General features: G+C 45.4%; 1 protein-coding gene across 3 annotated transcripts in view; it reads right to left on the reverse strand.

Moving 5' to 3' along the window:
- The window catches only part of LRP2 (LDL receptor related protein 2), a 197,702-nt gene extending 187,505 nt beyond the window's left edge, over positions 1–10,197 (reverse strand). For all 3 annotated transcript variants that reach the window (XM_061184669.1, XM_061184659.1, XM_061184649.1), the window contains exon 1: positions 9,961–10,197. In XM_061184669.1, coding sequence (XP_061040652.1) covers positions 9,961–10,036 — 76 coding nt within the window. In that variant the 5' untranslated portion in view covers positions 10,037–10,197. The remainder of the gene's footprint in view (positions 1–9,960) is intronic.
- Positions 10,198–17,033: the final 6,836 nt, after the last annotated feature.

Consider the following 17,033-nt stretch of genomic DNA (forward strand, 5'->3'; position numbering starts at 1 on the left):
AATGCATTGGGATTCATCAGTAGTTGGGGGGCAGTGAGGCGGAGGAAGGGGGAGAGTCAAATGGAGAGAAATAGCGTTGCTAAGCCACTTGTTTTGATAGAGACAGCAATTTACTTTTTTCTCCATCAGGACCTTGATGGGGCCACCAGGAGCCCGGCGGAATTAAGGGCTGGCAATACCAAGGACATGGTGATGAACTTAGGCTGCCCTTCTTGGTTTTAGCACTCATGGTGGCATCTATCCATCATTCATTCAACTTATATGTATTTAGTTAGCCCTATTATGGACACTAGGGATAAGTCAATGACTAAGACAGAGAAAAATGCCTGCCCTCTTGGAATTCATATCTTAGGGAAGGGAAAACAAAGTAAATAAATAAAATAAATAAATAAATTATGTCCATCATGTCAGAGGGTGATAAGTGCAATGAAGAAAGTAAGAGGAAAAAATCAGAGAAGGTGACACTGAGAAAGTGACCTATAAGCAGTGACCTATCGAAGGTGAGGGACAAGTCATGCACAGTCTGAGGCAAGAATGTGCAGGAAGAGAGAAAGCCAGTATGAAGGCCTTAAGGTGCTCACTGCGTTGGGAAAAAAGCAAGAATATCATTGCACCTAGAGCAATGTGAGTGGGAGAGAGAAGGAGATAGTTCAGGGAGGTGATGTGCAGGCCAGATGGCTAGGGTCTACTTGGACACTGACTCTTTATAAGCTGGGAACCAGTGATAGACAGGGAGATGAGGAGGTGTACCACCCAGATTCCCCTTCAAGGAAGGACCAGCTGCAGGGAAGGACTTTCTACCTACACTGAGCTCCTCTGAGGTCCATCTCAGTTGTAGAATAAGGTACCTTGCCAGGGCAGGCCACATCTAGCAACTGAGGAAGGCCATTTCAGCCTGACACATAGAACACTCTCTCTGCCAAATGTAGCTCCAGAACTCCCCACTGCGTCAAGCAAGGCCTTGTCACAGTTCAGTTTCTTCCTCTGCCTATTTCTGCTTCCTCCCCTTCCCTTCACAGACACTGATCTTAATAAATATCTTGTACTCCAAACTCCATCTCAGCGTCTGCTTCTGGAAAATCCAACTGGTGTGTGACAAAAGCCATTGGAGCTTTTGAGCAGAGGAGTGACAGGATCTGATTGGTTTCTAAAAGGGGGTTGAGAGTTGACAGAAGGGGGACAGAAGGGAAGCAGGTGATCAGTAGGAAGCTATTGCAATAATCCAGGTAAGACGTGACCATGACTTGGATCAATGCAGTAGTGGTAAAGACGAAAAGTGGTTGGATTCTACATATATTCTGATGATCGAAACAATGGGATTGTCTGATGTATTGGATGTGAGGTGTAAAAGAAAAAGAGGAGTCAGAGCAGAGTCCAAGGTTTGGAGTCTGAACAAGGATGGAGAAGCCATTTACTAATATGGGGAAATGTATGGAGAAAGCAGGTTTGGGGCATTAGTGGAGATCAGGAGTTCAGTTTTTGGACATAAGTCTGAAATGACTATTGCACAACCAGGTGGATATATCAAATAAGCAGTTGCACATATAGGACTAGAGTTTAGGGTAAGGTCTGGATTACACTCATAAATTTGTAAGTTGTCAGCATACAGATGGTATTTAAAGAGACAGGATGAGGCAACCAAAGTAATGTAGATAGAGATGAAAAGTAATCAGGAAGATGGATGAAAACAAGCATGAGATACCAAGGAGAGGCCAGCAAGGAAGGAAGGAAACCAGGAGAATGTGGTTTCATGGAGGAAGGCAGGACACACTGTGTGCAATGTTGTTAATCAGCTAAACAAGATGAGAGCTGAGAATGGATCTTTGGATTTAACAACATGGAGGTCATCGGTGACCTTGGCCAAAGAAATACCTGTCGCGGGGGTGGGGGGGGGGGGCGGAAAAAAACTTGAATGGCATGGATTTGAGAATAACTGACGCGAAACTACAGTGGATAAAGACAAATCTGCCAAGGGATTTTTGCCAAGAAACAGAGAAAATAGGTGATAGCAAGAAGGAATGTGGGGAAAAGAAGATTTCATGAGAGGAGACAAATGGTGAGAGGTGAGAGAGAATGTGATCTAGAACATGAATGAACTGGTTGCACTACAGAGCATGGAAAGTTCATCCAGAGTAACAGGAGGAAAGACAAAATATACAGGCTGAAGTGCAGGTGATGATGGTTGAGCTATGGGAGTTTGTGGAGTTCTGTTGATTGCTTCTATTTTCACGTTTATAAGAAGCAACATTGTCTGAGCAGGTGGTGTTGGATGGAGGTTTGAGAAAAGAGGACCAGACTGCTGAGGGTGGAGGCAAGGAAGTGATGCTAACGATGGGCCATAAAATATAAGCTGAGGAAGTGAATAACTGAGGGATTTGAAGGGCAGTGAAGAGGTGGCAGGATCAACGGACTATATGTCCCAGTGGGATCAACAAAGAGTTGGGCTTAGGATATAAAGTGAATGAGCTACAAGGTTTTCCAGTACTCCCATGCCAAACACAGACGGCTGCTTCAGATTCCAATGAGTTCTGCCAGGGATTCCCTTAAGATGAATCCCTGACTTGGGTGGAAAAGGGTTAGAAGACCTCCAACAGTAGCTGGAAGTAGTAGCTCAAAGAATCTCAGGTTCTTAGAGTGGGAGGAAGGGCATCAAGGTGTCCAGGGAAAGAACAAAGAATCTAATTAAGACACAAATAGTAGGTACAGGGAGGGGCTGTCATGTTGGCCAGGAAAGGAGACCGCCAGGAATGGGGGCAGTACTTCATATCACCCTCAGATATAAAAGAGTAGTTTTCCTCGTTACTGTAACTACCTTGTAACATCCCCACCCAAAAGAAGGAATAGATTTAACAGAGTATACTTCACTGCTACTGGAAGGAATTTGCCATGGCAAATTAGTTTCAGTTTACAAAACTAAAATGAGACAGGTTACCCAGAGCAGTTGTTCCCAAACTGTCTGACTCTCAGAATTACTTAACAAAACAGATTCCATACTTCTAACTTAGTAAGTGTGGGTTTTGGCCTAAGAATCTACATACCGTTTAAAGCTCCCCATGTGATTTTGATGATATGCCAAATTTAGGAAGCTAGCTGATTTCCATCTAGGGACCCTAGAGATTATAGCATTCTATAAATTGTGATGAAATAATGCTTTTGAGAACATAGCTGAAATCTTCTTAAAGTTGAATTGTTCTTAGATAGGATCAAGAAAACATGTAGCCCCATTTGTCCTGGCAGCTATAATATAACAATATGGGAAGCCAGGCTGAAAACAAAGCTGAAACCTAGAGGGGAGTAGAGTCAAGAAAAATACAAAGAGAGAGAACTGGAGCCATGACTGCACCTCACCTGAACCCCGCTATGACTCAGAAGTTTTTACTTACATGAGCCAATAAATACCCTTAATTGTTTAAGCCAATTTGAGGTGGGTTTTCTGTTTCTTGCAACAAAAAGTATCCTACACACCCTTCCCACATCAAAATCAAACCTATGTGGAAGTACACACTAGCATTTTCTCCTCCCCTTTAGTGAGATTAAAAGGTAGGTAAGACTGACATATAAAAAGATTTCTATCCTTAAATTCAATTTTATTTGAAGATTTCCCTAATGAAATAATGAGTTTTGATTTTTCAGCCTTTACTGAGAAAAACTTCTCCTTGTTAATGAGAGTAAAAACCAAAGAATTGGACCCAAGGTGACAAGCAAATCTCTGACACTATAAGACAGGATGTTTTTATATGAGAATCCAAGAAAGTCTATCATAACAGAATTGTAGCTGCGGTCTTCTTCCCCTTTATTGGGTTTCCTCAACACCCGCTGGACACTCAAAAGTAGGTATGCTATTACTTAATGTGAATCAGTGAGTAAAGGCTTATTTTAAAAGTTACTAAGAATCTGCATGAGGCTGATGGTACATAAACTTAAAGGAGACCTCTGGTATTGCTTCCAAACTTGGAATCTCAAGATCTGGACAATAAACAAGCCATTGTATCCATGGTAACAGTGGCTTAACTTTTCAATGCACAGAATGGTAATTACATTTCCTGCTTTCATTCATTTCTCACTGTTTCCAATAACCTTGGGGGTTAGGCATGACCTGAGGGCTAATGACCAAAAGCATAGAGATTTTAACATGAAACTTCACATTGTCTAATCTGTCATTTTCTTGGAGAGACATATTTCCAGGAAACTGATGTTTCCAGTTTCTTGGTACATGATATTAGAAATAAGACTTAAAGACCAGCAAAATAACCATCGGCATAGAGTGCAAATGTTTGGCATTTCTGAATTAATCCAGCGACGTGTGAAAGACACCTATTCTACCATTTATAGAAGTCCCTAGGGTATATGCTAAGGACTCTTAGATTTGCACCAAGGTGCATTTTGTCTCCATAGAAGCATCTTAATTTGTCTCCAAACCCTTCTTCTCTCTTCTTTCTCTCTACCTCTTTCTCACAGCCAAGGTCTAGTGCCTGGAAAAGGGACAACATCTTGGGAATAAAAACAAATGAAGTAAGTTGGAAAAGGAGCAAGGGCCTAGGACTCACTGAAAAATGAAATCCTACAATGGACTCAAGAGCTCCTTACTTTGATCTCTCAGCTCATTTTCTAGAATGTTCCTGTCCATCACAAAGTTCTGCTCCAAATAAGAATCCTTTAGGCTACAAGCAAATCTTCTAGTTGCAACATGACCACGCGAACACAGCACCATGTCTTTTGCCTTAAATGTTTCCAATACTTTTCCCCCTTCAATTATTGAGTTACCCCAGGACTGCCTGCTCTTGAGAAATTTCTACAGCCTTTTCAAGTCTGTCTTCATACATAACGTGGAAAAATGGTTTTATCTGATAAGGTGTTCTAGACACCTGTTGTTTTTGCAGCCCCACATCTGTTCACAATTCTCCTGGGAGCCTTACCCAATTTTCCCTCTGGGGTCTAGCCCTAGTCTGTGACTTCAGGGACCAAGCATGTGACTCAAGTCTAAGCTATAGGCACATGTCAAGTCCCTGGATACAGTGACTGGTTCTCCGATAAGCTTATGACCTAAGCAGAGCCCCTGAAATGCAACTGAGACTTTTGCAGAGAACAATTAAGACAAAAACTCTTGCTCTTTCCCATTGGACATGACATGAGAGGATGTGGTTCCAGAAGCCATTAACAGCCATCTTATAACACCACAGAAGAACACGTTAGAGATCAGAGTCATCTCAGAGCCAGAAGACAGAGAGAGAGTCCAGATCAGCATGACATATGCTGAGCCCCCATCTGTACTAGGTTGAACCAAGTGAAATTGCCATATTTGACTATTTCTGACCTAGAAAAACAGCAATCCCATATGGTTCAACCTAATGGCTCTATCTTTTCAATTACGTATTTCAATAAACTTCCCTTTTGGCTTCAAGCAGTTTAACTTAGGTTTCTGTCATCCACAAACATGAGAATTTAGACTACTATGTGAAGTAGTAGTCTACCAAAATCTCACACTCTTCCTACTTTGTCTCACAATGCTAAGACTGTCAAGAAATCAATTAGGAAACATTTGCACAGACCCCTGTAGAACATGGGAAGCATCAAAGAAATGTCTCTGACATTTCAAAACATCTACCAATCTGATCATTCTAAAGCAGCAGCCCAAAACACTGAGGCTGGAACATGTCAAATCTTTCTAATATTGGTGAGATCATAGCCAGGGTTATTAGGAACTAGAGAATGACAATCTCAGAATCTTAAAGGCCAAGTTGCAGCCCATTTTAATTGTGAAACCTAGACTCCTCTTTTCAGTTCTCATCCTCCTTAACCTTTCTGTAGTATTGATACTGCTGACTCACTAGCACACTGTGGATACTTATTAATAAATGTTTGTGGAATGCCACAGTGGTGACAATTTTTCTTAATTCCTCAAGATCACAAAGTTAATAGAATATGATATAACTATTTGAGTTATACCAACTCTTTTCAATTCAACAAACTGCTGTAAGCACCTCAACTTTCTACATACCTTGTTCTAGCTACTAGGACTTAACAGAAACCCCAAAGACAACCTTGCAATGTGCTTCTAGTCACATGGGAAATACATTTAAGTTCTTGATATCATTATTTTAAAATGATTTTTTTAACTTTTAATTTACATTTTTTGAAACCTGTCAGTGTTCTTAGAGCACATGACTAAAGAACACGGACAGTGATTAACCATGACCGAATAATTACCTTGAATAAGACTAAAAATCTAGTCATGTAGCAGCCTTCACTACAAAACCCAGAGAACTTCAGGAATGTGCTCTGATGGCCCAAGGTTTTGAAAAACGGATCCAGAGGCACAGACTTTGGGAGTTGGGGTGCTGACATGGCATAAGTTCTGGACCAAGCTAAAAACACACGGTTATCATAAGATTCAGCTTAGGCCTGAGACAGGTGACCCATCCAGTTGAAGATTCGCCAAGATCATCTCTTCATCATACTTTGCCTCATCTGATAAGTCAGGATCAACACAAAAGGAATCTAGAAATTTCCTCAACCTGGGGACATTTAGAGGACATGTCTCTAAAAAAGGTCCTGTAGAATGAGGAAAGGAAACTCAGGTTCAGATCCTGGCTCTATCACAGGCCATACGCCCTTAGGCAAGGCACTTAATCCCCACCCTTTCACTCCCTTTCAGTCTCCCTCCAGCGTTTAGTTACTTATCTATAAAATAATGCAAGAAGACCAGTTGATATCTAAGGTTATTAAAGTTTCTATTAAAACAGGACAAGCACACTATTGAAGGGAGTTTAAGCAGAAGCCCCAAAGACTGGCAAGGAAGAACTTCAATAAGAGAAAGAGAAGCCAACTGCTGCGAAATAAAAGCAGAAGCAGGTATCAGAGATGTGATGGAACCAAAATGCTGCCTGTTTGTTATTGGCCACACAATCCTTTTAACCATATAAACTGCACCCAAAGATGTAATTGTCATAAAAGCTGATACTATTAAGGGCACAACCAAACTTCTGTTGGATGAAAGAATATCATTGTCCTGAGAATCAATACCATTTTCTCAAAAAACTTCAAATCACATCCTGGAATCTGGGAATTCCTCAAAGAAATGTTAAATGGAAAATGCTTAAAGACTTTCCTATGTGCATTTGGAAATTAGAAATATGAGTAGTAAGCAAAAAAAAAAAGTAACATTTATTGTTGATCAATATAATAAAAAGAGCTGCTAGTTTATTTATGATCATTGTCTACCATGCCTTACACCACACTAAGCACATTTATCTCTTTATGTTCGTAAAATGTCATGGAATAGATTCTCTCATTAGCATACCAATTTTACAGATAAGCAATCTGAGCCATGCAAAGTTAAATGACTTCCCCAAGGTCACACAGCTAGAATGTGGTGAAGCCATCGATGGAGTTCAGGCCCTCCCACATTTTTTTTTTCTTAAACAGCATTATACAAAATAGAGGACAATGCAAATAATTTTTAGCTACAGATATGTGATATTTTTTAAAAGACTAACTATGACACTCTTTCCAACTTCTAATGATACAAAGTTTGCAGTAAGATCTTACCTGAAATATTTTATGCTAAAATAAGGGCATTTACGCTGTCATCATACTTTACTTCATCTAAATCAAAAATCAATACAACAGGAATCTAGAAATCTTCTTAAACTCCCAGGTTGAGGACATTCAGAGAACATGTATGTAAAAATGATCAAGTAGGAGGACTGAGAGTGAGGATAGTAGGATTCAGGTGATAGAAACCTGAAAAGAGGTTCTGAAAATATCTAGTTATGAGCAGTAAGCAGATTTTACATTATGTGGCAAAGACTTGCAAAATGCCCCTCAGCTTCCTTAATAACTTCACACGGGGACAGTAACTTAGGGGGCATGACATTTTTAGTACAAAAGAGATAGAGAGCCACATACAGTAGGAGTTAAATTATAGCCTCTGGAGTCAGAATCTCTTGGATTTGCCTCACAGCTCTGTGATTTCCTAGCAGCATGACCTTGGGCAAGTTAATTGCTCTATGCCTCCATTTCCCATCTGTAAAACTGAAATAGTAAGAGTACTTACTTCAAAGGGGTATGGTAAAGATTAAATGTCAAGAAGTGTAAAATACTTAGAACAGGGCCTGCCACATATATAAGTATATGCTTTGTTACTATTACTATACATATTATTATTGTTATTATTATTATAGAATGAAAGATGGATGGGTCTAAACTACCAAGAAGAGTAAGTACAGGTTATTTGGTGACTAAACCATCAATCCAGGGAAGAGAACATCTGTTTTGGTTGTATGCGGACAACCCAGATGTATCCCAGTTGAATCCGAACATTTCCTTTTGCCAGGCACTGACAGGAACATACAGTAAATCCTATGGCTATATTTAGGACACGAGATGTATATAACCCTAAGCACTGCAGTAAACCCTCCACAATAATAATAAATCTTCTTTCTGTGTTACCAACACTGAGAAAAGGTGTTCAAAGTTAGAATTATTAACGTTCTCCCCCTGCCTCCCCTCCTTTTCCAGAGATTTTTACACAACCAGTGGGGTTTGTTGGCGTTTCCAAACTTCTTCCCAGGAAGTCTGCAATGGGTACCGCTAGGAGTTGCTGTATAATTACTTAGTTGATTCCTTCTAAGGAGCTTACGCTAAGAATTGAGGAAAGAAAGCAGATTAACCATTTGAATACACGCCACGGCCCATCCACAAGCCTTCCCCTGTCTCCGTCATCAATGGGGGCTTCTGCAGTCCCCACCCGTCAACCCCAATATGTGATCCAGGGAAATCAATTTATTGCTTTGGCTAATCCTACAACAATAGGGGTTTCATTTTCATTGTAGGGCAATTAAGTTGTCCGAGCAGGAGGGGAAGGGGGGGGTCTCCCATCCCCACAGACAGATTAGTCCCCGTGGAGGCAGCAGAGTTCGCTCTGTCTGTCTGGCGGTCGGTCACACGCAGCTCTTGGCTGCTACCTAGCAACGCAAAGCCAGGGAGAGAGCTCGCTGCTTCCCCTGCCTCCTCGCCCTTCCCATTCATCCCTAGCTTCCTCTCTCTCTCTCCCTCTCTCCCTCTCTCTCTCTCCCCGCTCTCTCTTTCCCCTCCTTCTCTCCATTTTACTCTCTACTTGCTTGTCTTCTCTTTTTTTCATCTTACTATTTTTATTCTCTCCACTACTTGCTCCTCCTCTTTCCCTCGCCTGTTTCTGTAAAAAAACGAAAACTCCCCGACGACTTGAGAGAAGTTTACAGCTCTTCATAGCAGAAACTTTCTCCATTCGAGCCCTCAAAACTCTGGCCGCGCAGACGGGCCCATTCATCAACACAAAAGCTCCCCCCTCCCGGGTGGAAAGGGAAACCCTTCAAGAAAACGCTGCAGCACATCAGCCGCTCTCTCGACCAATCCCACCTCCCGGCCTTATCTTGGCTCGTAAATGATCTTTATCGAAATACGGTCTCTTGGGGGTCACGGCGAGACCAAGTTTCGCCGCTGAAGAGAGGCGGGGTGCTCGAGCCCGCAGCCTGGGCGCGCGAAGGGATTCGCGGGCCGGGCGCTGCAGGTGGAAAACTGCGCACCGAGCAGCGCCAAGGACCGCTCGGCCCCGGAGAGAGTAAACCAGCGGGCGGAGCAGGCTGCGGACTCGCGGGGAGAACCGCAAAGTGCCTTCCAGAAGGGTTGGGACAAACCCCAATGGGAACAAAGGCGGGGTCCCCGTGGGGTGCGCTGTCACCGAAACCGGAGGGGCTGCTTTCTCAAGTTTGCGACAGCTCACTTCCCGGTCGGGCGAAAGAGGGGCGCTCCCGCTCTGCCAGCGCTGGGCAACCTGAGCGCCCCAGGGGGAGCCGCCGCGCCGCCACCCGCTCCTGGCCTCGGCCGGCCGCGGTCCCCTCCGCCTGTCCGCGGACCCGACCCTGCCCCAGGCGGGGAAGTCCGGCGCTCCGCGCGGAACTCCGGCGGGTGAGCGCTTACCTCGGCCCCTGGCCGGCGCCAGGCAGGCGGCGAAAGCCAGCAGCAGCGTGCACGCCGCCGACGCCCTGCGCTCCATCCCCGCGACGGTCCGGGTCCCCGGCCTCGCCGTTCCTTCCCCGGGAGGTGGGCGCGCGTCGCACTCAGCACTGCAGCGCCTCCGCTGGAGAGCGCTCCTTCAGGCCCGCACCTCGGCGGGCTCCCAGTGGCAGAAAGCCGGGCCCCGCGCCCGAGGCATCCCGTTTTCTACCCGCGCCAGTCCCCACCCTCCAGACAGTGCATAAAGCCCTTTAGACCCGCCCGCCCCGGAACTAGCATGCGGGAATCCCGCGGGGCAGGCCCCCTGCCGCCCGGCCCGCCCCCTGCACTTTGCAGCTCCGAGAGGAGCGGGGACGCGAACACACGCGTGCACACTCACGCAGGCACTCCTACAGAAACAGTCTCGCGCACACAGAGGCACATACTCCTCACGCGCAGTCTCATACGCTCCCTCACGCGCGCACACACGCACACGTGCACGCACACTTCCCAGGTACACGCGGTCATTCATACGCGCACACACGCCCCTCTCAGTCACACACTCACATTGACACACTCACACGCGGGCAGGATTTGCCTCCGCACTGAAGTCCGCTAGGCGGTCCACGCGGATATCTGCCACCTATACAGTTTTTGAAAAGGGAAAAAATAATAATAATAATAAGAGAAGGAAGAGAAGGGAAGGGGAAAGAGGAGTAAAGAGACTGCTGGAGAGGTTTGAGAGCATTCTCTAGTCTGCAATCCTCAGGCTCCCTCGGACACCTTGGTTTCCCCCTTAGGGCGCTGAGATGGGGTGCTCTGTGTTTTTACAAGTTACGGGGGGAGTTGGATCAATATTGGGGGGAGGGGGGGTGCCTCGGATCCTTGCGTAGTTTTCTTAAGCACCACGTCTACAGGTGTCACGGCCAGATCGCACTTCGTACAAATCTGTCCATTCTGAAGCAAAATTGAAAGAATGGACGTCTTCTCGATGATGCTGGTGCCCCTTTATGTGAGGGAGAAACGTAAGGGGTTCAGAGGGCCCCGCAGTTCCTTTCTTTGGGGCAGCGTTAGCCAGGGTGGCGGGGGCGGGGGGTGGGCGGCCACCAAAAGCACTGTGAGCGGACCTTACAAGAGCATCGTCCTCACCCGATATGTGACTCCAGTGCCCACAGAAAAAAGGAGGGTTGGTGCAACCTCTTTCCTGGCCACTGGGAGCCCTGTGTGAGGAGGGGCCGTTTCCGGGCCAGGGGTCACCCCAGAATTTCCTGCCCCAGGAGCCAGGCCCTGGTCCAGGGAGTCAGGAGCCCTTTCCCTCAGCCAGAGGGGCCCTGGCCGTGAAGGCGGCAGCCCAACACCCACGTAGTCCCCCGAACATGCATCTTGTGGGACGCTGCTGACCCCCAACAGTGGGACTTTAGTAGTTGGTGAAGCTTTGCGGGGAGGTGGAAGGGGGAGATAGGTATTATTTTTGAAAGACAAGACGAGAGAAATAGCCACAGAGAGAAAACTTCGCCTTAAAGAGAGTAGGGTGCGAGAAGGGGCGGGAGAGATTCTGCGGCTTTCTTTTCGAGGACTGGGAATCCAGAGTTCTCTGCTCTGACCAAAGTCACTGGAACGCTCTGTGCCTCCCTGCACAGCGTCTGGCGCTGGGCGGCGCCGAGGAGGAGGGCAGGATTGGGGACCCGAGGGGCAGGGGGGCTGGGAAGTAAGGGGGACGAGGCGAGTGGGAGGAGGGAAGGGGCGAGGGGGCAAGAAGCTGCACTTTAGTCTCGGCGGGTGATTTATGCCGGTTCCGGGCGGCCGGGGCGATGGTACGAGACCGCGCCGGGGTCAAGCCGCTCCGACGCCCGCCGGGGCCGCGCTGCATAGTCAATGAGCGTCCCCGCACCACCGAGTTACAAAGAGCTGCGGCGGGCGCTGGGGAGGCGCGCGCCTGGAGCGGCGCGCGGGCGGGGGCACAGCAGGCGCGGAAGGGGCTGCGTCCCTCCCAGGGCGCGCGTGGGCTTGCGGAGGTGCGGGAGGGTGAGCGCAGGCGCGGGAGGGTGAGCGCAGGCGCGATGGGGGGGGGGGGGGTTGTGTCCTTTCACTGTAGCAGCCCCCGCTCCAAACATTCCTTTCTGCACTGAAGGGTTTCCCTCATTGTTGTTGTCTTTGTGCTCCAGTGTTGCCAACTTACTGGAATTCCTGACGTGGTTGCACAGCAGGGCTCAGGCTGACCGTACGAACCAGCTGCGTTTGTGTATGGGGCCGACCCCGCCGTTAATCCCAGAATAACGCCGGAGAAGGGGGGAAGAATGGGGGGGGGGGGAGTGGAGCAGATAAAGGGGTGGGGATGGAGCATGAGGGACCAATAACGAAGCACGGCCCATCATTCCCAACATTGTATGTAAACCCACACATCCACACTCTTTTCCACTAGAAAACCCCATTTTTTCAATACAGTTCCAAACTCGTGCCACTTAAAACCAAGCATCTTTTACAGCCTGCACCGTGCGCATGTCTTTATCTCCGCATCTATACCTGAGAATGCCTGTTGCTAGATTTGGAGGATTACAACTAAGGACCAGCATCCGGCAAAGCACAGGCTAACGCAGTTGTGATTTACGCCAGTATCGTTTCTACGTAATGCAAACGTGTAATTTCTTTATGTTCCACATTTCTCTCTACATCTATGCATCTGTACATTACAGTGCAGTTAACCAAAAGAGACAGGAAAGTGCAGAAAAGTGAAATTTATCCTAGTAAATTTGTGTTCATTGATTTCCTTAAATTTATTTTTGACTTGTCTATGTTATTATGCATCTCAACGCCAAATTACTGGAAATATTTTCAGAGCATTTGTTCCTATCCTGATCCAACTTCTGCTTCCTGCAGTGGACATGAAGTTGTAAAATCTCCTTGAGTATGATCCAACTTCGGCTTGCTAATAATCTAACCCAGATTTGCCTCCTGAGTGCCACAGAGCTAACTGCCCACTGGACAGTTCCAAGCCAATGTCCCTAAGAGTTCAAACTCAACATGATGGAGCCTGAACCATAAACCTCCAGTGTTTCTTGTCTCAGTAGGGGGCACCACCATCCACCCCACAGGCCAAGGCCGAAATTGTCATTCTTGACTCCTCTCTCTTCCCCACTCCATATGCAAGTTCCTCAATCCACTCACTTCTCTCTCAAACTCACCCATTTCTCTCAATCTCACTGCCAGTAGCCACCAACCTCTCTCACCCGAATTATGGCCAGAACCTTATCATGGGCTCCTTGCTGTCAGTCTGCCCTCTCACATCTATTTTCCATTCTGTAAACAGATGATCAAAGTGATATTTCCACCAGACCAGTGTTTTCAAACAAAGGTAACTAACTATTACAGGGTTATGAAATCAAGGTAGTAGGTCAGACAAGACATTTTCAAATAAAACAGAGCAGAATAGAAACTAAAATAACTTTCATATGGAAAGGACATGAGTTGTTTCACAAAGCTCTTGTGAAACAGGCATTCCACTATGTAAAATGTATTTCTTATTATGCATCTCAGTCAAAAAAGTTTGAGGTATCTCCCCACAAATTCCTCGTTAATTAGAGAAAATAGTAACTTTAAGTGGAGAAACTGGCAGGTGTTTTAATAGGTTTTATTATTACGTAGGTATGGTAAGGTCAACAGATCAGGAAATGATGGCCATTGAAAAGATAGTTTATTATACTCACAGATCCCAAAAGAGGGAACACAAGTCAGGACATCGGGGGCCACACAGGCAACCACCAGAGTCATAACTCAGAGAGGAAAAGGGGGGAATTGTGGGCAAGCACCTTTATTGTGATTTCCACGGGAAGGAACAGGGAACAGACAGGCAGGGTAAGCACGTTTAGGATTGGATAGTTAGTATTTGAACATAACTCCCCCCACCCCAAACCTCTGGAGGAGGCAGGAGGTCAAGGCAAGGTGACTCAGGTATATTATCAGGACGAGGTGTGTCCAGCATATGCATGCAGGGCAGATGCATCAGGATTACCGAAGCTAGACACATGGTAAACAAAGCCGATACCACAAGGTATACCTACACAAATGCATAACATAATCATGAGAAAGCATCAGAAGAATCCAAACAGAGGGACATTCTATAAAATAATCAACCTGTACACTTCAGGTTGGCAAGGTCACAAAAGACAAAGAAAGGCTGAGGGACTTTTTAGAGATAAGACAACTAAATGCAATGCACAGCCTTGGGCTGGACTTGGACTGTGGGGGGGTGGGGTGGGGAGAAATAGCTTTAAAGGGTATTATTGGGAAAAAATAGAGGCATTTTAATATGGACTGTAGATTCAATAATAATATCCTATAATGTATGATATTGGTTGTGAAAGAGAATGTCCTTGTTTTTTAGGAAATACATCCTGAAGTATTTGAAGGTTCAGAAACGGGAATTCCCTAGCCATCCAGTGGTTAGGACTCCATGCTTTCACTGCCGGGGCTGGGGTTCAGTCCCTGGTCTGGGAACTAAGATCCTGCCCGTGTGGCGCAGCCAATAAATAAATAAATAAATAGAGGTTCAGGAACGTGAGTTCATAATTTGTCAATTAGGAAGAGAGAAAGAGAACAAATGGGCAAAGGGCGTATGGGAGTCTCTTGCACTATTCTTGCAACTTTTCTGTGAGCTTAAAATTATATTAAAATAAAATAAATTTTTTTAAGTTTAAGAAACTTTGCATCAAGTCATAAGTTCCACAAGGACAATTCCTCTCTTGTCTCCCAGGGTTTGCTCCTATTATTCCCTCTGTCTAGAATATTATTCTCCTCCCAATCCTTCCCTTCATCTGGTTAATTCCTATTCAAATTTCCAGTCTCATTTAAAATATCTCTTCTTCCAGGAAGCCTTCCCTAATCACCGCTACCGACTTAGGAGGCTCTTCGATATGCCCTCATAGCTCTCTTGATTTCCCCCAGCCCAGCTCTTGTCACACTTGTTGTGTTCCCTTGGCCTCCTGAAATCTTCTCCCTCTGAAGCCAGAGTAATTTTTTTCAGTCATCCAGACCATATTAGTCACTTGGTCTTAACACTTCAGTAGTTTCCCCATTTATTCCTGGAATAAAATTCAAAAATTTTAGCACGGCTACAAGCTCTTGAATGATCTGGAGTGATGGTTCACACTGACCATCTTGTGAACCTCATATGACTATCCAGACACACTGGCCTCCACCTGGTTCCTCAAACATACTGTCTGCTTTCCCAGCCTTGAGGGTGAGATTACGGAGCCTAGTGGACATATAGGCAGAGTCTCATGGGGCTGATTAAATTCCTGACTGCACTCCAGGTCTAGTTTCTAACCTAGATTATCCTTACAATCATCCTCCTTTTTCTTGAGTGAGTTTGAATGGATCTCTGCCCCTTGTAAAACAGAGCCAGCTGAAACCATAAAAAATTGCCAAAAAGATATCACAAGGTATCTCGCCTACCAGGCAGCCCCAGTATGCTTCTGATGTAATAACAACTGCCATTCACAAGGAAAGAACATTTTTTGTTGTTTTTTTCCAACTTCTGACTTGCCAGCCTCAGGACCAGATCCTGAGCCATAAGTCAGCTGCCTGTTCCTGGTGGGTAGCCAGGCCTGGAAAAGCCACAGCCACACCTAAAAGGACAACCAAGGGCAGCAGCCATGTTTTCCAAACCAAAAACAGAGACACCAGGTGTAATATGACAAGGGAATCCTCCTTCTTTGCAAATATAGTCATAGGGAACATCTTGGCAGAGGTTTAAAGAAACAGTAGAGAAACTAATGAGTCTCACTGACTGCAAAAAAAAAGTTCAATAAAATTAGGACTTGCCTGAAAAACTTAGGACTTAAAGACAGAATGGCAGGAAGCCCTGGGAGTCAGGCGGGCCTAAGGCAGGCACACGTGTTCAGATGGTGACGCCACCACAAGCACCAGTCAAGAGTCTGTGCAGGGCCACTTGATAGTGCATCATGAGGAAGGCTAGGAATACAGTAGCAGGGTCAACGTGGTGAGTCTCCTGCTTTCAAATTCCTCTCTCTTAGGAGCAATTTCTGTAGGCAAAGGTCAGTGAAAACATCTGCCTGGATAATGACTCTTGAAGGCCAGAAGACCAGTACAATTCCTTCAGTCCCACAGTCCATCTCTTATCTCAGGGGTTGTGAGAGGGCTGGAGGTTGTAGAAAGGTATGTGATAAGGAGCAGTATGTGCATGAAGAAAGGGCCTATGTAAAGTCAGGACCCATATATGATCCTCCAGGTGAAATCAATTAGGACAACTATCTCAGTATCACCATTAGACATAACTCCAGTCTTCGATGTCTGACTTTGTTTGGGGACTTGCATCAGAATTCAGCCAGGCTCCCTATCAAAGGAGTTGGGTCTGTCTTATTCAACACCAAATTCTCAGAACTTGGCATGGGGCCTGATACGTGGCAAACCCTCAGTAAATGTTTGCAGAACGAATAAATGAACAAATGAAATAAAACAGTATAAACTTTGCATTTGGCTTCTGGCATTTCACCCATATCAGACCTCACAAGATGCAACGTACTCTGAAGAGATCTTGAGATCTTGTATACTGTGGGAAATATCCTCAAGTTATTTCAGAGTTTTAACCTCTCCTTAGCTATCCTTGCCTTTAGGGCCTACAATTAACATTGCAATCTGAGTTATAAAAGGAGCATTATTTCTCTAATGTCCCATGGGGATATCTGGCAATATTTGGAGACCTTTTTGGTTGTTGTGACTGGGGGTTGTACTGTCATCTAGTGGGTAGAGACCACGGATGTTGCTAAACATCCTACAATGAACAGGACAAACCTCTCTACCCACTCCATCCCCCGCCCCATCCCATAACAAAGAATTATCTGCCCTCAAATTTCACTAATTCAAGGATGAGAAACCCTGAAACTGCAATCAAAAGGTTTGTGACAACTAAATCTTGAAGATGGAATTCAGACCTTTAGATCAAGAACAGAATCATAAAATCCATTTAAAAACCACTTCTGCTAATATCTTCCTAGTAACTGGACAATGCAGTAGGCAAAGGACTATAAGAGTTCAGTCCA

This window comes from Eubalaena glacialis, chromosome 1 (genome assembly GCF_028564815.1).
Source record: "Eubalaena glacialis isolate mEubGla1 chromosome 1, mEubGla1.1.hap2.+ XY, whole genome shotgun sequence".
Taxonomy (NCBI): Eukaryota; Metazoa; Chordata; class Mammalia; order Artiodactyla; family Balaenidae; genus Eubalaena; species Eubalaena glacialis.